Source organism: Panthera leo, chromosome C1, assembly GCF_018350215.1.
Source record: "Panthera leo isolate Ple1 chromosome C1, P.leo_Ple1_pat1.1, whole genome shotgun sequence".
In the NCBI taxonomy this organism is placed as follows: Eukaryota; Metazoa; Chordata; class Mammalia; order Carnivora; family Felidae; genus Panthera; species Panthera leo.
The window spans coordinates 5,239,020-5,263,016 of record NC_056686.1 but is presented as its reverse complement, the minus strand read 5'-3'; the positions used below and the strand labels follow the sequence as shown (position 1 = coordinate 5,263,016).

At 57.5% G+C, this 23,997-nt stretch overlaps 1 protein-coding gene across 6 annotated transcripts in view; it reads right to left on the bottom strand.

Annotated features, from left to right (window-relative positions):
- CAMTA1 (calmodulin binding transcription activator 1) overlaps positions 1-23,997 on the bottom strand; it is an 851,919-nt gene that overhangs the window by 64,349 nt on the left and 763,573 nt on the right. For all 6 annotated transcript variants that reach the window (XM_042949355.1, XM_042949357.1, XM_042949361.1 and 3 more), the window contains 2 exons: positions 19,794-19,920; positions 14,324-14,458 (listed from right to left, as the gene is read on the bottom strand). In XM_042949355.1, coding sequence (XP_042805289.1) covers positions 14,324-14,458; positions 19,794-19,920 — 262 coding nt within the window. The remainder of the gene's footprint in view (positions 1-14,323; positions 14,459-19,793; positions 19,921-23,997) is intronic.

Sequence of the window (23,997 nt, the reverse complement as noted above, 5' to 3'; positions counted from 1 at the left end):
TCTATTCCCATCAGTGTTGGCAGAAGGAAAAGGAGCAGTGTGGGAAGAGGGGTGCTGGTTCTGTGGCTCCCAGGTCCCATCACGGCGGCGGGGGGGGGGGGGGGGAGGGGAGGTCAGGTGGCTCCAAATGGAGCCGCTCATAACCCTGCAGCAACAAATGGAGCCATCTGGAGAACACTTGAGTGAGAAGAGAACATGGCTAGGGCCGGGCTGCCGTCTGCAGGATGGAAATGGGCTGCGGGTTCATTTAGAGAGCAGCACAGGTTGTGGCACAAGTGAGTAATTTAAAGAGGTAATTGAAATAATACATTAGAATAATAAGCTTAGCCATCAGAGGCTCCTAGGATTTCTCACTTAATCCACAAGTAGGTGTACTGATCTGCGATCTACTTACTTCCGCATCTTCTGCCCAGGCAACCTGGAACCTTGGGCAACCCTCTCTGCAGAAGACAAAGTCTCCACCCAAACCATTTTGTCCTAATAAAATGCGTTCTTCAGTCCCAAAGGATTGCTGAGGACTCCCCGGGATCTGTGTGGGGGCACTGCTTTAAAAACAACAGCAGCAGAAACTACCGAAAACACACTGGGCGCTCACCGTTTCCTCTCTCAGCAAAGACACAAAGAAACTGGGGGGAGGCGCAGGGGAGGCAGGGGAGGGCAGGTGGGAACGGAGGAGGAGGAGGTGTTGTTCTGCTCAGTAACATAATCTAACCTTGGTCAAAAAGAAGTCTGGCCTTCATCCTCGCCTTTGAAAGGTGGTCTGTAAGCCCTTGGGATGTTATGCCTCGCGGGAGTGTCTTTGTCATTGGATAGACTAAAAATATGATTTAAGGCGAGTGTGGGTCATGGGACGTTTGTAGGGTGGGGTTGGCCACCCTGAACACTAAAGGGACCAACAGTGTGATTTAGGATGGAGGCTTGTGGTCACACAGTATCAGCCAACTCTAGAGAGGCAGGGGACAGGTCAGCTGGGTGGGCGACTGCTCATGTCCACGTGATGGAGCCCGGATAAAAGCTCTGGGCACCAAGGCTCCAGTGAGCATCCTGGTTGGTGATACTCCATGAGTACGGTCACACATTGATGCCGGGCGAGTAGCACTGTCCACAAGTCCACACGGAGAAGACAACAGAAGCCGGTTGTTTGGTGGCCTCCTCGTCTCCGTCCTTTGCATTTCTTCTCTTGGCTGGTTTTAATATGTATCCTTTTTTTCTTTTTTTTAAGTGGGCTCCATGCTGGTGTGGACCCATGACCCCGAGATCAAGACCTGAGCTGAGATCAAGAGTCAGATGCTTAACATGCTGAGCCACCCAGGAGCCCCATTCATCTGCATCCTTTTGACGTAATAAGCTGTAGCTGAGTATAACGGCTTTTGTGGGTTCTGTGAATCCTTTCAGTGCATTAGCGAACCTGAGCATGGACTTGGGAACCCCCGAACTTGCAGTTAGTATCAGAGCTGAGGGTGGTCTTGTATGGATTGTGTGCCCTCTGACCTCATGGTTGGTTAATGCTCTCCCATTCTTTCTACATACGAAGAAGACTGCTGCAGACAAATATTACGGTTTTCATACAGGATCAGCCTCTGTCAAACACATTCCCTTCCTGATGGGGGCACAGAGGGATACCCCTGGCTCTGTCATATGCTCCCGTAACACTCAGAACCTGCCTCTATGGAGCACTCATCACACCGACTGTGTTCTCTGGTTTGCCTTGTCTTGGGCCGTGAGCCCCCAGAGGCAGGCGCATGCACAATTGACTTGTAAAACCCTGCGTCCAGCAGAGTGCCTCTCAGGAGGCGATGGCGCCTGGTCAGTCCTGTACCCCCTCCCCAGCCTGGCTCTGACATCAGGGAGGACATCAGGGATGCTACAGCCTAGAGCTAAGGTTAATCAGCAGTGAGGATGATGCTCACAAAACACCACTGGCTGTCCATCTGTCCATGTATCTGCTCATCCAACCATGCACCCGTCCATCTGTCCGTTCCTTCGAAGAAACATTTATTGAGCACCTACTGTGTTCCCAGCCTCTTGGGGCATGATGATAATTAAGACAAAAAGTCCTTGGCTATTCTCACCTTTGTCAATGTCATCCAAACCCCTTGGCCCACCTCCACGCAGACATGTCACAGACTTCTCTCTCCTGCCCATCTGCTTCTTTGAGCTCTGGAGCCAACATCCACTCACTTGCGATTGATTTTTCACACGATGTCCCAAAGGCCCTTCAAACTCAGCCCAACTTGTGACTGGTCCTCTCCAGGCTAAATGACACAGAGCGCTCATATCCAAGCCACCTGCAGTTCATACTGATGCCACCTCCCGAATGTCTCTTGACTGTGTCCCTTCTCTCCAGAACCACCAAGTCCAGCATGGTCTCCAGACTGGAGGAGTAACTAGTCTACCCTCACCAGCTCTGACCCTCCTTCCATCGTACTCCAAACAGCAGCCAAGAGCCCTTCTTGAAATGCACACCTGCTCATGTCACTGCCTCTCAAACCCTCAGTGCCTGCCCTCTCCTTGGGGATAAAGTAAGCTCTCCTCAGCCTGGCCCACACAGCCCTGTACTTGAGTACCTCGCTGGCCTTTCTGGCCTGATCCTTGCTTCCCTTTCCACCTCATCAGCCTTCACATGCTCCGTTACACCACGAGGCTCCTTCCCACTGCACAGCTCTCTGTACATGCTGTCCCCTCTGCCTGGAATATTCTTGAATATTCTTGCCTCCCCTCTTCATGGAGTTAACCTCTCCTTCTTCCAATCTCAACTCAAGGCTCATTTCTTGGAGCAGAAATCCCTCCCAGACCTCGTGAGGAGGTGTCCCCCACCCCTCTTACAAGTTCCCCAAGCTCTTGTTTGTGGGAAGGCATGGTGGTCGGGTCTGATTTTTCCTGCACTCGATGGTAAGCTGAGTGAGCGCAGGAACCTCATCTGGTTTTGTCCAGTTGTTTGGATTCCAGCACTCGGCCCAGTGCCTGGCACCGAACGGTTAGTGAATAAATGATTCCAAAGAGTGGCCAATGGAGGAATTTGTAAGTGCGACAGGAAGGTGAAGTAAAAAGGTGTCCGGCACGGGGGGGTAAAGGGACGAGGTGCGGAATTGGCTTTTATAGCAGAAGGGCGTTAGAATAGAAGTTTTCAATAGAGCGGGCATTCTCCACACTGACCACAGGGAAAGACCCGCGAGATCAGACAGAAAGCACGCGGGAAGATCCAGAGGCGGGAAATAGCACACCATGTGTGTGGAAATCTGAGTATTGCAGTAGAGCAGTGCAGGGGTGAAGCATGACGCAGGGGAGAGGGAGGGCTGATGAGCTGAGAAGCCAGGCTGGGGTCAGCTCACAAAGGGTTTGTGTCCCATGCTGGAGAGTGAGTTTATCCAGACCTTCCTAAGGAGCAGATGACCACACCCTCCCAACAGGTGCCCCCCGCCCCCAGCCCCGTGCCTGTCTCCCTAACAGATCTCACTACACGGGGTTATGTTTGCCGGTTTTCTTGTCTGTCTCCCAGGGGACAGCACCTCGCACGGTGCCAGGCGCACAGCGGGTGCTCCGTCCGTCCCTTCTGAATGTAATGGTGGCACATAGCATGGATGGGAAGGGAAAGAAGCGGAGGGCTGCTGGGAGGCCCTGCCCTACGTATGGGATGGGAAAAACCTAAGATAGGAGAGTGATAGATCCAGGGGAGGAAGCCCTGTGGGTTTGAAGGTCCTAAGTTGTCAACGGCTTGGCTGGCGGGGGAGAGGATTGTGGGAAGGGAGGAGCAGGGACAAGGGATACTTCTAGCTCTGGACGCCAGGTCAGAAGCAGCAGGACTGAAGTAGGAAGAGACTCAGAGGAAGGCTGTCGCTGTAGGGAAGTCAAGAGCAGGTGGGTGGAGTCAGATCACCTGTGGATGATTCTCTCTGCATCACTGGCCTGCTGCTGTGTCTGTGTCTCCGAGGCTGCTGGCAAGTTCGGTGAGTAACATGTAAACCCTTCCTGGGCAGGCCTGGCAGGTGGTGGCCACTCAGATGTCACTGCTGTAACCCCTGGGTGGGCAGCTCTGTGCTGAAAGGCAGGTTTTGCAGAAAGAGCCAGCTCTCCCAGGTGTGTCCGGACCAATGGATGCAGCTTAATGTCATTGAAGTGACACAAGTTGTCACCAGCTCTTCTAAACACGGGTGCTGCTGAATGGGGTGGCGGGGGTGGGGGCGAGTTCTCTGCTCCCCTCTCCAGCGCATCTCGGACTAGGCGGGAGAAAGGACACTTGGGGGACCCCCCTCATGTGCTGATGTCAGAAGCAGTCCCTCAGCAGGAGGGGCTTGGAGCCGACGGTGGGTGCAGGGGGCTAGTCCCTCTCTCTTGTTGGTGCGAATCGTGGGAAAGAGCACCAGCCCGTTCAGCCGGGACACCTGAGCAAACACCGACCAAGGCAAAGATACCGCAATCCGCCACGCCACCCATGGCTTCGGGCCAGCTCATTTCCTCTCTGACCCTCCGCTCCCCTCTGGGAGCGTCCTGGCTCCCAGGGCCTGGGTGGGTCTGGCTGTTCAGGGTCTGGTCCTGCTTCAGCAAGGGTTTGGGGCAAATCACAGCTCTTCTCTGGGCCCAGATTCCTTCCAGAAAGACGAGCAGGTTGGACCACGTGGTTGGCCGGGCTTCCTTCAGGTTCTAACTCCTGAAGATTCTAAGTTTGTTTCTCCGCTCTGCCACTGATTTTTAAAACGTCTCCTGTGATTCTTATTAAGGATAGAACATCAGACACATTCCTGCCTGTCACTTTTTGTTCTCAAACAAAGGACTTCGGGTTCACAAGTGTGGAGCGTCAGCAGGTTACTGCAGGGGAGGAAGCTGGTCTTCGGCCCGTCAGACTGTTCTCAATGGCTTGTTGTCACAGGCGGGGGACAAGGTCGGCCGGGCTGCTCAGACGGATCAGAAGTGTGTGTATTTTTAGGAGCTTTTCAAAGGAGAGGCCTTGCTCTCAGCCCCAGCCAGAGGCTGTTTTGCCTTCTCAGTCTTGTGCGGGGGACTGGAGTGGAGGGAGGTGTCTCCCCTCACCCTGCTCTGGGACCTGCAGGACTCAGTTCCTCCAGGAGGCCACCGCAGCTCCTGTGCTGCCCTTGCCCTCTTTCTCCTTGCTGATGACGCTCTGAGTGTCAAAGTCTTAGGATCACTGCTCCCCACTGCTGGCTAAAAAGATCTACATCTTCGTTCTTTTCCAGGGAGATGGATTCTGGAAGCCAGTTGCTAGGAAAGGCCGAGGAAGCCGCAAAATGCTGCCTTGACCATCTGTATCCCCAGGCTTGCCGGTCTCTTTGGGGTCCCAGGTTTGCCAAGAGGGCTTTCTTTGAGGCTACGGCTTCTGGAGCACAGCTGACCCACACTCTAATGATGCGGTAGGATAATGGGAGCCCAATACAATCAACTGAGGAGCTGGGGGTACAGTTGCCCGAGCGGGCCTGCCAGGCAGTCTTTGGAATCTAGAGGATTCCTGCATTCTGGCAACAACCAGGGGTCAGGGCTGAGAAACCCACTTCCACACGCCTTTTGATGGTAAGTCACAGTTTGTGCATTGACGCTTGCCCCCGACCCCTGCACCCCAATGGGGAACAAGCGGGAGAGAGTTTGTCCCAGGGACTCAGAGCAGGTTCAGGATGTCTCCCTGGGCCCAGGGTCAGCGAAGCTGAGTTCCTGAGGGCCCGTAGGCCTGTGGGTGGAGGTGTGGGAGGTGTGGGAGGTATGGAAAGTGCAAGATCTCCTAGGCCAGGTAGGAGTCTGAGAGGCTCCTGGGCCTTCCTCTTTTGCCCTGGACTGGGGAAGGCCATGGCTCTGAGCTCAGAGACAGGTTTGACAACATCTTATCCAGAACTTTCAGCCCTTGTCTGGGTTCTTTAAACTCACGCTGTTCCCTCTCCCCTGAGGGTCTTCCTACCTGAGGCTTCCTCTGCCCGGAATGCTCCGCCCCACCTTTCACCTGGCAGGTGACACGGCGGCCCATGTCCTTTTCCTTGAGAGGATCACCTCCTCTCAACTTCTTCCTGACTCCCTGGCTGCTTCCTCCCAGCCTCTTTGCCAGCTCCTTTCTGTTTGACATCCGGATGTCTGGGGGAGCCCATGGTGAACCCTGTGCCACCCCCCATCTACACTTTTTCATGGAACAGTGGCATTTAGACCCATGACTTTCAATTCCATCCATGAGCCCATGATGCCTAAATGTTATCTCCGTTCTGGGTCTCTCCGCGGCCTGCAGACTTTCAAGTGCACACTGGGCAACTCTAACAAGGCAGTAACAAGTCATAACGTGACCGAGGCCAAACTCTCACTCCCCATCTCCCACACCTGCTGCTTCTTCTTCAAACCCTTCCATCTCAGGGAACGATCCACGGTACCCCGGTTGTTCAAGCCCCAAGCCTGGGGACGACCCGTCATTCTCTCTCATCCTCACGTTCAAATCATCCGCAGAAGCCTTGACTCTACTCCACACCCCAACCTGTGTCTCCTGGGCTGCATCGTTACCAGCCCCGTCTGGGCCCCCATCATCTCTTGACTGCACTGATGCAAGTGTCAGGTGGCGTCCTTGCAAGTGGAGACACGGTCCAGTCTCCACGCGGCAGCTGGGGGTGTCTCAAAACATAAACCCGAGGGCGTCGGCTCACCTGCATAAAACCCTCCCGTGGCCCCCACTGTCCTCAGGATAAAACTCCAGCTCTCTGCCTTGGCTGACGGGCTGCACGTGGCCTGGCCCCCCCTGACCTCCCTGGACCCATCTCGTTCCCTAGCACCTTCCCTTGCTCTGCTCAACCACAGAAATCTCCTCGGCTCCCCCGACATGCCAGGCTTGTTTGTTCTTTCTCTGAGGATCTTGTTCTTGATATTCCCTCAGTGTGGAAGGTTCTTCCCCTGCACTTACTGTGGCTGGCTCCTTTCCTGTCATACTGTCTTCCCATAGAGGCCTCCTCTGACCCCCCCCCCCCCCAGCCTACAGTAGCCACCCTGGCACCCTCTACCAGGCCACCCCTTTTAAGTGCCCCGATGTGTCCCTTTGTGATCTGTTCGTTGTCTTTCTCTCCCACTGGAATATAAACTCTACGAGCCTAGAGCAGTATTTGGTGCCCAGCAGATGAAGAACCAACGGTCCCGGGGAAGGAGGCAAGAGGAGAGGCGGGAAGACTGGTTTGCACGTGTGAGGTCATGCTGGGCTGCATGAAGGTGGCGGACAGGGGATGTGGGGAAGCGAGAGAAACCAGGGGGAGAAAAGCACTAGGTTTTTGGTGAGGGGGTGCGGGGAGGGGGTGAGCGGGAGGTCTCGGGGTGACTCCTGGCTTCCTGTGGTTGGACTGCCCACTAGGATGGGGGATGTTATAGGAGATGGAGGTGCGGGTGGGGCAACAAAAGAACAGTAGTGAGTAACTTTTGCGACGTGTTGACTTTGCCCAAGAGAAATCTGAGCAGAGCTGTCCGGGGTTGGGGGTGGGGCAGTTAATGGATGGTTCTGGATCTGAGAAGGGGCACAAAGGAGGAGACACTGCACCTTTACCTTTATATACCATAAAGGGCGCCCTGGGTAAGGACAAACCCTCAGGGAGAAGAGAGTGGCCCAGGAGAGAGCACCCCATCGTCTGCTCACTGTCATTCAACTTGTGGGCCCTTGGCAACTCTGACCCCATTGACTGCCCCACCCTCCTGTGAAGCCCTCTCGACTCTAGGCTCTAAGACTCCATCCTCTCCTGGTTCTGCCAGCTCCCCTGACTGCTCCTTCTCAGTCTCTATCATGGGCTCCTTCTGGAACCTTCTGTTAATGTCCTTGTAGCCTGCTTTATCCTGGGGCACTCTCTTCTCCCTCTGTCTCAGAATATGACCTTATTTGGAAATAAAGTCTTTGTAATTAGTTAATTAAAGAGATAAGCAGTTATAACGAATTTATACTGGATGAGCGGGCCCTAATCCAATGATGGGCAGCCTTCTAAGAAGAGAAAATGGGGACACAGAGATACACACGGAGACAAAGTGCCACGTGACAACGGAGGCAGAGATTGGAGTCATGTTACCACTAGCCAAGGAACGTCAAGGATTGTCAGCAGCCACTAGAAGTTAAAAGAGGCAAAAAGGATGCTCCTCTATTGCTTTCAGAGGGAGAATGGCCCTGCTGACACTTTGATTTTGAACTTCCCACCTCTAGAACTGCAAGAGAATACATTTCTGTTTTTTAAAGAAATTTTTTGAATATCCATTTATTTTTGAGAGAGAGAGAGAAAGACAGAGAGGGAGACACAGAATCCGAAGCAGGCTCCAGGCTCTGAGCTGTCAGCACAGAGCCTGACGTGGGGCTCGAATTCACGAAACGCAAGATAATGACCTGAGCTGAAGTCAGATGCCTAACCAACTGAGCCACCCAGGCATCCTAAGAATACATTTCTGTTCTAAGCCTCTGCATCTACGTTGTTTGTTACGTTGGGCCAAGGAAACTAATGCAATGGTCAAGGACAACTGGGTTGATACTGACCACCGGACGGCTTGGGAAGCTGATGCTTCAAAAACACCCACATCTGCCCAAGCCCTGGAGCCTCCCTGCCCCACACCATGGACTTTACTTTATTTCCTACCCCAACAGCCAGGATGAACTTGCCGAGGCTGCCTCCTTGGCCTCGGCAGAGGCTGGGCTCCTCAGTGCCATTTCTCTGCTGGGCCCCATTTGTCACTGCCGCACGGAGGTGGTGAGGCCCAGCTCCAAGGTGACCTATTCCCTGCCACACAGAGGAGCTCTACACTCATCTATATGGTGACACGGTGTGGCCCCAGCTGCTAACGCCAGAAGTTCACTTCTCCAGGAGGCATCTGAGGACCAGGCCCCTTGGCCCCTGAATAAGGAGAGCTAAGGACCGACACCCATCCCCAGTCTGTAATGACACGGACCCTGCAGAGACCGATTATGGGAAGGACCCTCATGCTTTGATGCAAGGCACTGGCTGGGCAGGCTGCAACTCAGAGAAGGGGGTATCCCTGCCACTCAGCTTCAAGTCCCAAGTAGAAGACTGGGTCAAACCAGCTTTGTCTACAGTCACCTTGTCTCTGGAGTGGAGCCTGGGGCACACGAAGCAGGTTAGCTCCGGCAAAGAAGCACCAGAGAACCATGAGCTAACCCATGCCAGAAGAATGCCAGAGTCTCCTGGTAGCACCCACTGTTACTTGTGGTAACAAGTCCTAGCTCCTAGATCCTATGTCCTATGTCCTAGCTCCTCAAGCTTCTCCTCCCAAGTCCTCCCAGAGGCAGGTGCGGGTGGGCCCTCGGCGCTGGCTATGGATGGAATTCAAGGCAGCTCTCCCAGCTTAAGACAATTCACTCTCGCTCTATGTCATAGCTTAAAAACGCACGTGAATTTTGTATCCTACTCCATAAAATTTTTAGTAAAACTTACGTTTAGTAAAACTGTGACATTTTCAATTATTTACACCCAAATTACTTATTTAAATAATGGTTTGGCTCTGGGCATGTTCTCTCACGTGGACAGTTCAGCGTCACACAATAGGCACAGGAGAGGGTGACTGGGAGGTGGGCTGTGAGTCTCCAGGAGGGAGGGAGTGGGGCCAGGAGCAGCTGACACCCTGGAGTATCACTAGGGGAGGGAAAAAAACATCCAGAGGCTTGGGGGGGGGGCAGTCTCGCAACTGGAATGGCCGGCCTGTTGCCACTGGGCTACCCCCCGGTGGTCTCTAGGTCAGTGTATGGCCTCTGGCTCCTGGTGGGGGGAGGCTGCCTTTAGAAACCGGCTCTCAGGGGAAAGGCTGGCAGGACCATGGCCACATGTGAGGGACAGGCAGCCTAGAGGTGGGAGGCAGGGCTTGGGACCACCCCAGCCACGCGTCTTCCTTCTTCCGTCTGTTAGCATAGAGGGTTTGGTCAGAGCAGAAAGCCAAACCCCGAGATCAAATCTCACTTTTCCTTCTCTCCACCTCCTCAGTAGGGAGGACCTCTCCCTACTGCTCTCAGTCGTCCCAGACATCTGACCCAAAGCAGGCTGCCCTGGGGGTCGGCCTCCTGGATGGCCCCCTGGGCCCTGGGGAGTGTCCACCTTGCCCCGAGTCTTCCTATGCAGGAAGATGATAAAGACAGCTCTAGCCCCTGCTTCCCACTCTGCTGGAGAGGACAGGGTCCCTCTCCTGCCCCCGAGGGTCAGCAGGAGGCCTGCCCAGATGGCCAGCTGATGAGCCCCAGAAAGCTGCATCCCGGCCTCCCCCCAATCCTCTTGCCCAGGCAGAGGCTCAGCTGCCTGAGGAGCAACTGAAAATAGAGTCTATGTATAAGCAGCTTAGTGGGCTTCCAAGAAGGGGGCCGCTGGGGTTGCCGTGGGGCCGGAGGGACCGCGGGGGCTTCTCGACCTGGCCTTGGGGAGGAAGAACAGGGCAAGAGAAAGAACAGGGCACCCAGAAGTTCTACTCATCTCCTCTTCCAGGGACAGGAGTCACTTAAAGGTGTCCCAGTGCCCTTGGTTAGCTGTGAGCCCCACCCCCCCAGCTCCAGAGCCGCAGTGTCAAGTGGACTGGGTTTATTCTCTTCGCAAACACAGGCACAGGCCAGACCATCTGAACGGACTGCACATCCTCCCCGCGCACGGCAGAGCCCTGGCTGTGTGTATCTCCAGGACCCGCAGCGGGCAGAGGAGACATTTCCCAGAGCCCCTCCCAAAATGTCTCCAGGGTAAACTCACTGCCTCACTGTCTCTAGCCCGGAAGAGGTGCCATTGTCTTCCCAAATACACAGCTGGCTTGCCCCAGACCACTCTGGGGTCTCCTTGCAAGCGGCCTGGGGTCAGGCATGGGGAAATCTGCTCTGGATTTGCACCTTTGGCGTGAAATGGTGAAAATGGTAGCTCCCAGAGCAGCCTGGCCGGAGGCAGCCACGGTGTCATTCATCCCCTCAGCGCTCGCTGCGCCCCGCCCCAAGATACTCCTTTTCATCCCTCTCGGCTTAGCGGATGCCTGCTCAGATTTGATGTCTTAGGTCTGGGAAGCCTTCCTGACCACTGGGCTGGATTAAACTCTTTTGATGTGTCCGGTGGGCACTCATTTACTCACACATGAGTTTAGAGCACAATTACATACTGCGGCCTGCAACCTGCCAGCCCGCGCTAGGCAGTGGGGGTCCAGGCAGACCCGGCTGCGGGGGTGGGTAAGGAAGGAGAAGCCCCCTACATCTGGGGGAGGAGCTGCAGCTCCTGGGACCCACGTGATGCGTTTTCCTAAAGTCTGCCCCGAGCCAGCTAAGTGGCGGCGACAGCGCGCACCCCCCCCCCCCCCTTCTTCTCCCTCCTTCCGCGATCTCCGCGTCGGGTGAGGGCTGCGCTCAGCTGGGATTTTGGGGACTAGGTGCCCAAGCACCTCGTCGGAGACGATCGCCCCCGACCCGGGCGGGGCGGCTCAGACAAAGACTGCGCCACCGCCGCCCGCGCGTGCGGGTTCGCTGCGCTCCACGCTCGGGCCCCCACGCGGCCTTTCGTCTGGCAAAACAAATCCATTTTAAAAATGAAATGAAGGCACAAGTCCTCTTCCCAAACATTTCTCCCCCACTTGGATGGGGGAGGGGGCAAAGCGCGCCCCCACGATCGGGAGCAGGGCGACGCGTGCGGGGAAAACAACCGCGCGCGGGCGCAGCCGCGGGGCTCCCCGCGCCTCGCGGGTCCCGCAGGGCTGGGGAGAGGCGCGGGGCCTTGCCGCAGTCCCGGCGGGCGCGAGGGGAGGCGAGGGCGGCCGGCCGGCGAAGCGCCCCTGCATTGCGGAGGGCCGGCGGGGCGGGCGGGCGGGCGGACAGGCGTGCGCGCGTGTGCGTGCGCGCGTGTGTGTGCACGCGCGCCGCCCGGCCGCCGCGCCCCAGTTTGCTCGGCGCTGCGGTCCTTCGCCCCCTCCCCTTTGCACCGCCTCTCCTCCCCCTCGCCGCCGCGGCGCGCGCGTCCCCACCTCCCAGCAGCTCCCGGGGCGAATCTGCCCGGTAACCGCGGGGGCGGGAGGGGAGGGGCGCGGAGGGGAAGGCTTCCGCCAGCCTGGCCCCTGCAGCATCTTCCCCCACACCAAGTTCTCTGCCAGGCCGCGGGGTCGGCCAGAGGCCCCGGAGACCGCTACCCTCGGGGCTGTCCCAGCTGTCCCCTTTGCACTGGGCAGATTAAGCCCTCGCGCTGCGGCTGCGGTTCTGCTCTCCCCCCCCCCCCCCACCTCCACCTCCCCGCACGGTTATTATTTATCAGGCTGGTGAAATGCTGGGAAAATTTTCCTTCCGTGGATAAGGCACTTGTACTCGTTTAGGGAAGGGGTCTTACGGTTCCTCTGCAGTGGCCACCCCTCCCTTCCTATTACTTGAAAGGACACCTGGTCGAGACAAAGGGAGAGGGATTCCTGAGGTCTTGTGGGGGCCCTGATCTGTTCTCTGGGTCGGGGTGGGCCTGCCACGTCCTTCCCCCAACTCCTGTCATCTCTCCAGGGCCTGAAGGATGCTTATCTCAACTGGAGGCCTGTGGAGGTCAGAGCTCTAGGTCCCCTCTGGAGGGGGCTGCTGGGGAGCAGGTGTCCAGCTTGGTAGCAGGCTCATCGCCCAAGGGACCTGGTGTGGCGGAGGGCTCAGAAGTGTGTCTGTAATGACACAAAGATGATTCTCCTTGCCCATGGTCTGCCTCACAGCCTCCCTGCTACAGCTTGCTCTCTGGCTTCTGGGGGGCTGGCTGATGTTTCCTGCGCTCGGAGGTACCGCCTGGCTGAGACTTGGCTCTCTGAAGGGCTCCAGCTTCCAGGCAGGTCCTGCGCTGGTCCCAGTATCCTTCAGCCTGTCCTGGCGAGGTGACCTGGTCACTCAGGGAGAGCCAGGACTCTGCAGACTAGCCTGTTCCGTTTCCCATTTGTTCTCCAAGGCTGAAACCGGATTTCCTGAACGGGAGCCCCTGGTCACCCTGCCCTTCTCTGTTACATCCTGCAGGACATCATCACAGCTCTGGCTGGCTCCAGTCTTGCCCAGGGTGGCTGCCAAGGCCAGCCCGGTGCTCCCACACAGCTACTGCCAGGGTGCAGATGCCTGCTGACCCAAGGCCACCTCTGGGATCAGCTCAGAGGGTTCGGCGGCCAGGGTGGCCGCCAGGCACCCTGTCATTGCTGGAGCCGGGCTGGGATGAGGCTGATGTTTGCACACTGGGTTCGGGAAAGCTGCCCAGGGCACGTGCCCAAGCCCAGAAATCCCCCGGCAGCCAGCCCCAAGGGGAAGTCTGGGAGGTGAGAAGGCCAAGGGCTGCTGTGCACAGGAGAGAGGTGCTTACAGAGGGCCCAGGATCAGCTTGGGCAAGGCCCACACCGCAGGCTGATGGAGGTCTTTGGCCAGCACCCCACGGGCAGGCCCTTCCGCCAGCCGCCCTGATACTGATGCGTGTGCAGCCATTCCCCCCGCTCCGTCTGGGGGCAGAGAGCAGACTGCCAGTTCGGCTCCCCACGCCACTTCCGGGGCTTCTGCTGGGCATGCCCAGGCTGGGAAGGGCAGCCTCTGACCTTAGCACCCCCCACCTGTCTTTGGCAGCTCTTCTCTGCAGAGGCTCTGGTACCAACACTCACTCATGTTCAAGGCCGGTGGCTCTCAGAGAGCCGTGCTTGGACAGCAGGTCCTGTCTCCTCCATTTGAGCCTTTTGGGGCCCTCTGGCCCTCCACCCTCAGCCACGAGGATGATCCTGGGCTTGTTTCAGATGCTCTACAGGGCACAGGCTAAAGTAAAAACAGCCTAGAAGCAGGGGGTGACAGGTGTTTGAGGGCTTTCCATGAGGTTTGGTTTGTTACCCATAAAAAGCAAAAGCACTTAAATACACAGCACCCTCTCCCCCCCCCCCCCCCGCCCCCACCCCTGCCAAGCTGTCTTATCCAGGCCTTAGATCACGAAAGGAGCCAAGCCAGAGCTCCCTCCACCCAGCTTCCCACATTGCTTTCATCTCTTAGTGGCTCGGGGCTTGGTGACGGTCTCTGGGGGCTCTCTCTTCAAGGACATCCTAGAAATTGGCTTGGGGGGGGGGCGGCGGCAGAGGATGGACAGACCCCGCTGCTCGAGGTCTGTCCAGAGAGGAACCTCTTAGCAACTCGGGGGCTTGTCTGGCCACTCAGATCCCCTGGCAGGAGTGACAGCCGAAGGCCCAAACTCACAAACTTCATTCTGTGCCAGGGGAGAGATCAAGGTTAAGGGCAGGGACTCAGTGGGTCCTTCCGTGGTGGAGACTTTCACTCCAAGCAAAAGTAAGGGAATCCAAATGCTTCCTCCTTTTTCACACCCTGTGCACAGCATCCCCAAGTGCCCCTCTTCCTCAGCACCTGGCAAGGTGACCCGAGCGCTGTTCTTACCGTCCAATGACAGCCAGTCATGCTGGGAGGAAGGGAGCGTGGGCAGGGCCCGGGCTTTGTACTCAAACACCACTGAGTTGGAGATGATCTGGTTGTTGAAGGCAACTTGTAGGGTCACAAGACCAGTGTCATGGGCTGAAAGCAAAAGAAAGAGTGGTCAGGGCGAGGGGCGGGGATGGGCGCCCTTCAACTTGACGTACCACACAAGAACCTGGAGTGCCCCCTCCCCACTCCCCTTCACAGGGTAACCCCAGCCTCCGCCTGCTCATTCCTCAAGGCCTAGATGTAGTGCTTCTTCTTCCAGGAACCTTCTCTAGACCCCAGACTCAGCCAGGAGCCCCGCGATCACTCCTGCACCCGGCAAGGGCAGGTACCGGGAACTCAGTGCAGATTTGCTGAGTGAATGAATGAATGGTCCCCAACCCTGTCCCATGGCTGCCTGACTTCTCCCCCATCTCATCCACCCTAGATGGGATCCCGGGAAAGCATTTGCTTTGGAGTCTTTGTATTTTTATTTCCCCCTTTCATCTTATCCTACAAGCTTGTCCTGAGGCACTTAGCATGGCCTTCCAAGTATTTTCAGAACTTCCTCCGCCTCCCTGATGAGAGCAGGAGGTTCATCTGTGCCTGTGACTCTGGGCCCACGGGTGCCAAGCTGGGAGTGCCAGCCTGAAGCCTGCACCTCCCCTCCAATACCTAGACAGTGGGCTTTGGGAAGACAGGCCCCTGTGGGTCTCATTCACTGCTCTGTCCCCAAAACAGGGCTCAATGTATTTATTGGATGTATAACGACTGGGACATTTGTACCGTCAGCAAGAAGAGAGCCCACCCCCGGCAGAAACCTGCTTCATGTCTGGGGTTAAGGCTTTGTGTGGCTCCTGTTGAAATATGGGGGGCTGTGGCCCACCGAGATGGTCCCGGGGGTCAGAGTAGGTGCGGTCTGCTCTCCCCCACCAGGTCTCGTCCCCTGGTAGACATCAGGGTTGTGTGCTCCCTGCCCTGCTTTTTTGGAACACCAGATACCAGTGCCCAGGGCCTCCCCAGGACAGATTTCCAGGGAGGACGCACATAGGGATCGTGTTACTGTTTGGGCTCTTGGCTTTCAGAAGCTTACAGACTCGAGAAAGCTGTCCAAGTCAGCTGCTCCCCAGGGCAGAGTAAATGCAGACCTTACTTCCCAGGGGAAAACCAAGTCATTGACCTGTGGCCTCTGTTCATCCCAGGTATGTATTATGCCACTGTCCCCAGAGCGAGGGTCTTCAGGAAGTCACTGCCCAAGGGTGACAAGTGGGTTTTTCCCCTCTGCTTCCACCCTGGGGTGGTCTCTCAGCTCCAGACTATAAGCTGAGCCAACTGGCTCCATGGAGGGTGGGGGTTCCAGGGGACCTCCTGTGGTGTCTCTCTGGACAAGGGGTTCCCAGCCAAGTCCAGAACCTCCTGAGGCCTTGATAGTGTCCCCAGGCCAACTTCCAAGTTCATGGTCACTCATCTTCCCTAGAGATTTGCCTGGTTTACCAACAGGAAGAAAGGACAACACACACCCCATCTGAGCCCCGCTCAGCTCTGCGCTCGGTAGCAAGCCACCTGGCCTCGGCTGGCGCTGGGGAGCCCAAGGCTGCTCTGTGACACGTGTTCTGGGCCGAGGGTGCCCCTCTTGTCCAGCACCTCCCAGCACTTGTACAGCCTGCAGTGATGCTGCAATGTGGCTGATTGAAAGCATCCCATCCTTCCCCAGAGAGACAGACAGAGGGGACCTTGCATAGTCTCCTGGGTCCCAGACCAGCAGTGTGGTGCACACAGGGACACTTCCTTGGCCTTCTCCCTCCCCCTCCTTGAGTCTATCGGTGAGTCCCGGTCCCTCCACTTCTCTGTCTCCACTGCCACCACTGTGGTCCAAGCTGCCATCATCTCTCGCCTAGACTCCTGCATTACCACCTGCTGAGGGCAAGCACAGTGTACTAGAGACCTACCTGTTTCCTGCTGGGATGGGGTTGGGGGGCCACGTTCCAAAGCTCCTACGCGAAACTGATGGGAATATGTTGCCCAGGGAGCTCTCCTCCTTAAGTCAGGAAAGATCACCCCTCTGCCCGCTTCCTCCGGTTTCCCTGTTTCTGTTCTTCCTCCCTACAATCTGTTCTCCCACACCCAGAATCATCTTTGAAAGACATAATTTAGATCACTTCGCTTCCCTCCTTAAAACTAATGGCTTCCTATTGCAAATAAAACCAAATCAAACTCCTTCCCATGACTTAGAAGGACGGACATGGTTGGTCCCTGCCCTCTTCTCCAACCCTGCCATGTTCAATTCTCCCACCCCCACCCATATCCCCCCCAACTTGCCCCGCTATTTCTTTGCCTCCTTGTTTCTTTCTGTCTCCGGCAGTAAAATGTAAGCTCCGTGAGAGTGGGGCACAGGTCTGTCCTGATCACGTCTTCATGCCCGGGGCCAAGGTCAGTACCTGGCATGCATGGGGTGGCCACTCAACTGTTTGTTGAATGAATTGCTTCAAATCTCAGTGCCCTTGCCCACCTCATTTTGAATTTCACCCTTTGCCTTTGGTGACTGCCCAGGAACCCGGGGTGGGGCTGTGGCCAAAACAAGTCTTCTGGTTGGTGGCTACTGCTGTCTCCTCCTGAGCCCAAGGTAGGGTGGGGGGTGGGGAGGAGCTTTCCTGAAGTCCCCTTCACCACCCCTTCACCCTGGGCTCAGTGCCCTGACTTGGTTGTCTCTCTCCCGCTCTTGGAGCACGACTGCCATCTTGTAGGAGACAGACTCTGTGCTGTGTGTCATCTGTGGCCAGTGACAGTGGGGGACCGTGCTCCTGGTCAGGGTCCAGTCTCCTCGTCGGGTGTCAGGCTGGTGACTAGTGGCCACATGCACTCCCTGTGTCCCTTCTTCCCATGTCATTCCCAGCTCCTTAGGTCGCTTGGCTTGTGGTCACAGGCCTCTGGGCCCTTGTTTTGGGTGAGGCCAGCTTGGCTCTGCCTTTAGGTGTCCCTTCTTCCAGATCAGCTCATTTCCCTGCTCCCTTGAAGACTCAGGGAAGAGGTCTCCGAGCAGCCAGTATCACCCCCCAGGGCAGTGGCTTGTTTGTGTGACTGACTCCTCCCTGGACTGATTGCCCCTTGGGGACGGAGTTGGGCCAAGGGGCTGAGTCTTGAGCTTTGCTCCATTCTAGATGTGTACCAGTGCCTGGTGAACGATTCGGTGCGTGAAGGAATGCATGCGTACATCCAGTACCGTCTTACAGGGTGACGGGTTTTAATTTGGGCCTTAAAGCAGACATGTTCAAGGGGGACCCTCTCTTTGCGGTCAGCTGCAGGCCAAGTCGGTGCTCTAGCAGCGAGGCCTTGGCTCCCAGTCTCTGCCTGAACCTGTGGCTTCTCACCCCTGGGTCCAAGATGTGCTATGTTAGAGGATCCTGAACCACTGGGAGACACGGTGGCTGCCAGCTTTCGGGACCCAGGAATGCTCAGGGACCAGGACAGCCGCCTGCTGAGAGATGGAACAGAGTGGATCCCCTCTTCCCCTCGAAGCAGAAAGAGCTAAGGCTTTGCTAGTGGAGCCCCTTCGTGAATTGAGACTGTGAACCAAGTGCTTTATGGACCGTCCTTCAACTCTGCTCTTACCCATCTGGCAGCTGGTTTTTCAGATGTAGAAGCCGAGGCCCAGAGAGGTCAAGGACTGAGAGCTAAAGTCACCAAGTGGTAACTGGCTGATCCGGGATGTGCTGTGGTGTGACGGATCCAGCACCCGGGATTCGCCAGGTCGTGGCCTGGGACAGTAGCCAGAGGGCGTGCAAAGGCCAGCCTTTTCTGCGGAGGGGTCAGATAACCTAGGACAGGCAAGGTCTGGGTCCTCAGCCAGGCAAGAGCCAGGTACAGGAAGTGGCTTCTATTTAGAGGCCGGGCAAGTCCTGTTCCAGCAGCAGGTGGTAAGTGGACCGTGTAATAACACGCTGCCCTGTCCCCCTACCCACCCCCACCCCGGGGTAGAGGTTGGGCGGGGGGGCGGGGAGTGACGGCTGCATTAGCCGTGTAGCACTGAGCTGTGATAGGCTGATCCAGTCTGGGCTGGCATCCTGATGGCTGTGCTCCAGAACAAGCAAGGCTGCTGGGAGCAAAGGGGGCTGAATGGGTCCCCTGGAGCAGGGCCAACGGGGGCAGGCCAACTTGGACAGCATCCCTGGCTCCCTGGGACATTTGTGGTGAAGGAGGTGCTGGGTTCAGGGAGTCGGGTAGGGGAGGGCCGAGCATGTGAACCCAGTCCTGGAGCATTCTGCCCTGGCTGGCTGCACAGGGAATGGAGAGAGAGAAGAAAGAATGTTCCATGTGGACACAGAAGCTCCAGGCTGGGGGATGGTGTGGGGGGAGATAGACAGCTGGGGTGGCCCAAGGCCCCTGTCCTCACTTCTCTCTCTAACCTTGGGCCTCCACAGGGAGCACTCTGTCCTTCTGTAGGTCCCTTGGCTTCAGATAACATGGTCTCTCTCTCCATTCACTGCCTGGGCAACCTGGACAGGCCATCCCCGAGCTCATGTCAGCCAACGGGTCTTCCCAGAACCAGCACAGAGGTCAGAAAACAGGAGCTCTAGAAACGGATTCCTTCACAAATACTGATCTCCTTCTTGTGACATGTCAGACACTTGTAGGCCCTGGGGCCACACGGTGACCAGGAAAGACACAGACCCTGACAAATGGAGCTGGCGGGCCAGCGGGGAGATAGCAATGGCCAGAGGTCAAGAAGTTGACCAGACAGGGACGTCAAGCCCAGTAGATGACGATGAAGCCGAGTGAGGGACGGAGAAGGTCAGAGCCACAGGGAGGGCAGAGGCGCTCCTGCCCCTGAAACCGGAAGAAAATTCTGTGCCTGCACCTTTTTCCGGGGGCAGGGCAGATGGCTTCACTTTCTCAAGGGAGTCCGTGCAGATTATTATCAGTTTGACAGGCCTTCTCCATCCCTCTCTGATCTGCTCAGCGCCCTGCGGGACTGGCCGTGTGGACCACACAGCCTGGGCTCTCTCATTCTTGTGGCTTCTGGTTGGCGGGAGCTTCGGGAGGCACGGGCCAGAGGAGAGAGAGCTGCCTGGCTGCTCTGACCTCGGGTGTGGCCCCCGTCAGGCCCCTCCACCTGCCCGGCTCTTACCACCAGCTCCTGGAAACTTTCAGGCTGAGGGTGGCTCTGGTCTCCTGCTGTGCCCAGTCCTGGGTGTGTCAGCCCAGCTCATTGGTTGTCCCAACAACCCCCATCATGTTCATGAACTTCAAAATCCCAGCTGAGCAGGCTTCATACCCCTTTGATCCTCAACCAATGATATTAGACTAGTGGATCCGGGACCCCTTCATCACGCGGAGGAAAGCGAGGCCCAGAGTAGTGACGTGACTTGTCCAGCGTCGCTCCCAGGCTGCCCCTGCACCCGGCGCTCGGGGAGGGGGGCCCACCCCCTCGGTAGGGGCACCGCCTCCTCACCTGGGCAGTAGCAGCGTAGGACCCCGGGCTGAATCAAGGACGCAGGCACTGAGATCTGGTCAAACAGGCAGCTGTAGTTATTGCTGGCTTCTTGCCATGGGCCTGTGATGAGAACCTTCACTCCTCCCTGAGGGAACAGAGAGGAGCAGAAAGGAGCGTCAGCCGGAGGAAAGGACGGGGACGCAGGCCTTCCAGGCTGCGCTGCTCCTGGGGGCAGAGGGTGGTCTGTGCCCCCCCGCCCCACGTGTTTGGTGAACATGCAGATTCTGGATTCCGGCATGCCCGGTTTTTGGGAACCACTGTGTCAGGATGGCAGCGGGAGGAGGAAGCCTCTCGGGGCGGGGGCAGAGGGGACCCCCGGATGCTCCTTGCCTTCCTCAGCTGGCATCCAGCATGGGGGCCAGCAGTTCTGGCCCCTGACCCTCTCCCACGTGACTTTCTGTTCTAGGCAGAAGGGAGCACAGAGTTTTTCAAACATTTTCAGTGTAGGATGCATCTGAGAAGTGGCCAGGCAGGCGGGGAGCCCCGGAGGGCAGCGGAGGGAGGGCTTTTTCTGTCATTTACTTGTGGACAGGTTTCTGGAGCCCCGAGTTTCGAAAACAGGCCGGAGCATGTTAGTGTCACCCCAGGGACAGGGAGTTCTGGTGGGGAAACAAGGAAATCTCAGGATCCCCAGGGATGGGGGGGGGCGGGGCAGGGATGGGAGGTCGGGGACATGAATGAGAATGGCTGCAGAGATAGAAAAATGGGGGAGGAGGGCTCAGAGTCGGAGGAGCTCAGAGACTGCCCTGAGCCAGAGAGGGGCTTAGCGCTGGAGGCTGGGGATGCTGGCCTCTCTGGCTCTCCCTGGGTGGGCCGCCCCAGGCTTTGGCCACTTTTCCCAGCAGGGGGCCGGGAACGTCGCAGGACAGGGTTGAGAGCGCCACCTGGTGTCCAGGCTGCAGAAGACTGAGCAGCATACCTACTTGAGACTGGCAGTGGAGGGGGTGCTGGGTGCAGGCCTGAGGCCCCATTTCCCCCACCTCCCCAGGTCAAAGAGGCCAGATCCCAGCTCTCCCACTTCTGGCCCCTGCCAGTGAGACACTGCCACGCAGTCACCAGTTCTTGCGTGGACTCTCCTGGGCACTGGCCCATCCCCGCCCCGGAGGGACCCCCAGCATCAACACAAGGCTTCCCCGTGGGCTACCCACAATGCTCCTGGAACCCAGACCTGGCCCAGGGCTGGCCTTGGGCATCAGCAGCAGGAGGGGGTGTTTCCAGGGATGAGGTGAGGGTGTCTCTCCCTCAGCCCAGCACAGAAGGGGCGGTCCTGGATGGGCAGGTATTCCACCTGTGCCCCGGGATGGGCTGGGATGGTTTTGGAGAAGTCACATTAATGCTGGGCCACCAAAGGCTGGGGGCAGTGGAGATAGCTCAGGCCCGGAGCCCAAAAGCAGGAGGCCTGCCCCTGCCCCTCGGTAGCTGTGTGTCCTCAGCCAAGTGGCCCAACCTCTCTGGTGGCCCTTCCGGCCTTAACGTTCCTCGGTTCTGATATATGGCTCCATAGGGAGATCTGGAGCTGTCAGGTGGCATTCTCGGGCTCACGGGCTGGGGGCTGGGTGCCGGCCGGGAGGCGTGCCACACGGCACAGGTAGAACAGCGGGCCAGCCCAGGGCAGGATCCTCCTTGGATCCTAGGAAGCGGAAGAGCAGTGGCTTCAAAAAGCCACCGTTACCATGTGAGAAAAAAGGGAAAAAAAAAAAATAACCCCAATCAATAGCTCCTGGCGTGAAGCTAGGGCCGCTGTGAGGAACAAAGAACTGTAGAAATTACTGGAGAACATCGGGACCTTCTCCATGGAAACCGCTGTAGGATGGGCTCTGTGTCCATCAGTTCAGGGGGTGGTTCCCATGGCAACGCTCGCCTGGCTGCACTCGATCTGCCGTGACGCAGGCACCTGAAGGCTCTAATTGCAGCTTCCTCTGCCTGGTGCAGCCAATGGAGGAACGTGACGCAGAGGGCTTGGGGGAGGGGCGGGCAGCAAATGCCATCTGAGGTCTCTGTGCCCTGGGAGTCCTGAGATAAAGGACCCAGACTTCAGATGCACCCAGGGCAGATCCTGGGGCCCAGGGGCGCCTCCAGTCTGTGTGTGTGTGTGTGTGTGTGTGTGTGTGTGTGTGTGTGTTGGTGACCAGCTGTGGCTGCAGGGGAAGAGGTGGATGTGGGAGGTGGCAGGGAGGAGCACTCCCGGAAGAGACGGCAAGGTGGCCTGGCCTTAGCCTTCCTGCAGAGTGGATTTTAGACCTGGGCCAGGGTGCCCAGAGGCTGTTGAGCTCGAGCTCACACAGCCTAGGAAGCGCGCCCGAGCCGACAGCCACTGGGGCCTCTGCAGAGGCCTCGCCGTGCGGCCACTGGGTTCCAAAGGGACCAGCTGGGGGGCATCTGTGCATTTTCCAGATCAAATTGAATTTGAGTTGCTTTTGTTTCCTGGAAGCCTCGAGGGCTTCTGGAAAACCAGGGCTGGACGTTCCTTCTCAGGAGTGACGGGACCCACATTCTTTCCCGCTCCCGTGCTGCCCTCGCGTGGCAGGCTGCTGAACTGATTTTCCCTGAGGTACAATGTGGGCACCTGCCGGTACTGGGGTGCAGAACAGGGGACCAGGTCTGCTAATAGCCCCTCACTAGTGCCCCCAGGTCCATGGAGGCCGGACTGCGGGCCTGCACACATGCTGGGGGCCGGCGTGCGCAGGTCGAGGCTGGGGAAAGAGGGTTCCTCTCTCCTCCGACAGGTCCCTGTAGGACTCGGGCTCCAGGCAGCCTTTCAGGGTCCTGAGGGCCAAACCTCCCAGGCCTAAGACCTGCAGGGCCTCCAGGCTACCCTTCTCGGCCATTTGCAGAAGAGGAAACTGAGGCCCAGGCAGCCAGGTCGCCCAGCTGACCCCTTGTGACATCTCCTCCCTGTCCCCCGAGTCGCTTTCTTAAGCCCTGTGGGGGGCAGGCTGCTGGGCAGAGCTGATCTTTCACCCGGGGTGGGGGTGACACGTGGTGCCACTGAGCTCAGCATCGCTGACAGGGTCAAACTGAGCCAAACCAAGAGGAGGCCTGGTCAGAATCTTCCGGATTCTCCTTCTTGGGGGAGGGGCAAATGGAGGTGGACGGAAGAGGCAGGTGCTGCCTGAGTCTTTTACTCGGTCCTTAACAACAACCCAGTGAGGTAAGAGCCGCCATGGCCCGGTTTAGAGACAAGAAAGGCAGCCACCTTGCCCAAGGCCACTGGCTAGTAAGTGTGGGGCACATGCCATCTGGACCCGGACCCAGGAACCCCTTAGTCTGGTCCTGACTCAGGCATCACCCCGGGGAGCCCCTCAAGCACGTGGGTCTGTAACGTGCACAGGTTCTGGCCAGCGTCCCTGCACCGCTCGTACCTGGAGAACCTTCTGTGGCATCTGCATTCCTGCCTTGACGCCCCATGAGAGTCACAGTCTTTCAGGAGCGCCCTCCTCTCGGTGTAGTGGACAGCAGCCCCTGACCCTGGTGCCCAGGGGATGTGGCAGTGGGACCAAGGAGCTGTGGGCAGCCACCTTCCTGGGAGAAAGTGCCGACCTGGGCCCCGTGGTGACTGGGCCGCTCCCCAAGCACCTGGCAGGCGGGCTGGGAGGAGTCAGGGAGTGTGCCCCAGTGTGCAGCAGGGCATTCGGGAAAGCTCAGGCCACTCTCTGTCCCCTTCCTATGCCATTCTATCTCAGAGAGAAAGCCAAGGTTTCTTCCTTAAACACTGTGCCACTGTGGCAAGACCTGGGTTTTCTGGGGGGGTGGGGTGGGGCGGGTTTCCGGCGGTCCTGGGCTTTGGAGCAGTGATGCTCAATGTCAGAGGTCAGCCTGAAGGAACTGAGGTGGGGGGGGCAGTAGGCCGGGGCTGGGCGGGGGAGGCCACAGGTGGTGGGAGATCCCGGGTCATGTGACATGCCTTTGATGTCTTAGAGGCCCGATTTACCCGAGAACGTTTCACGGCTGGCTTTACGGGACTATACCCTTCTCCTCAATCTGATGGGGATTTGTTTATGTTTTGTTTTGTTTAGCGAAGCAAATCGGGAGTAATGGACAGGGATGATCTATGGTGGTGCTTTCTGAATTTGCTTTGTTTTGTTTTTGCAGCCCTAGGACATTTTTTCAAAACAGTCATAAAGCAAAGCAAAACCGTTGGTGGAATCCTAACCCGCAAGCC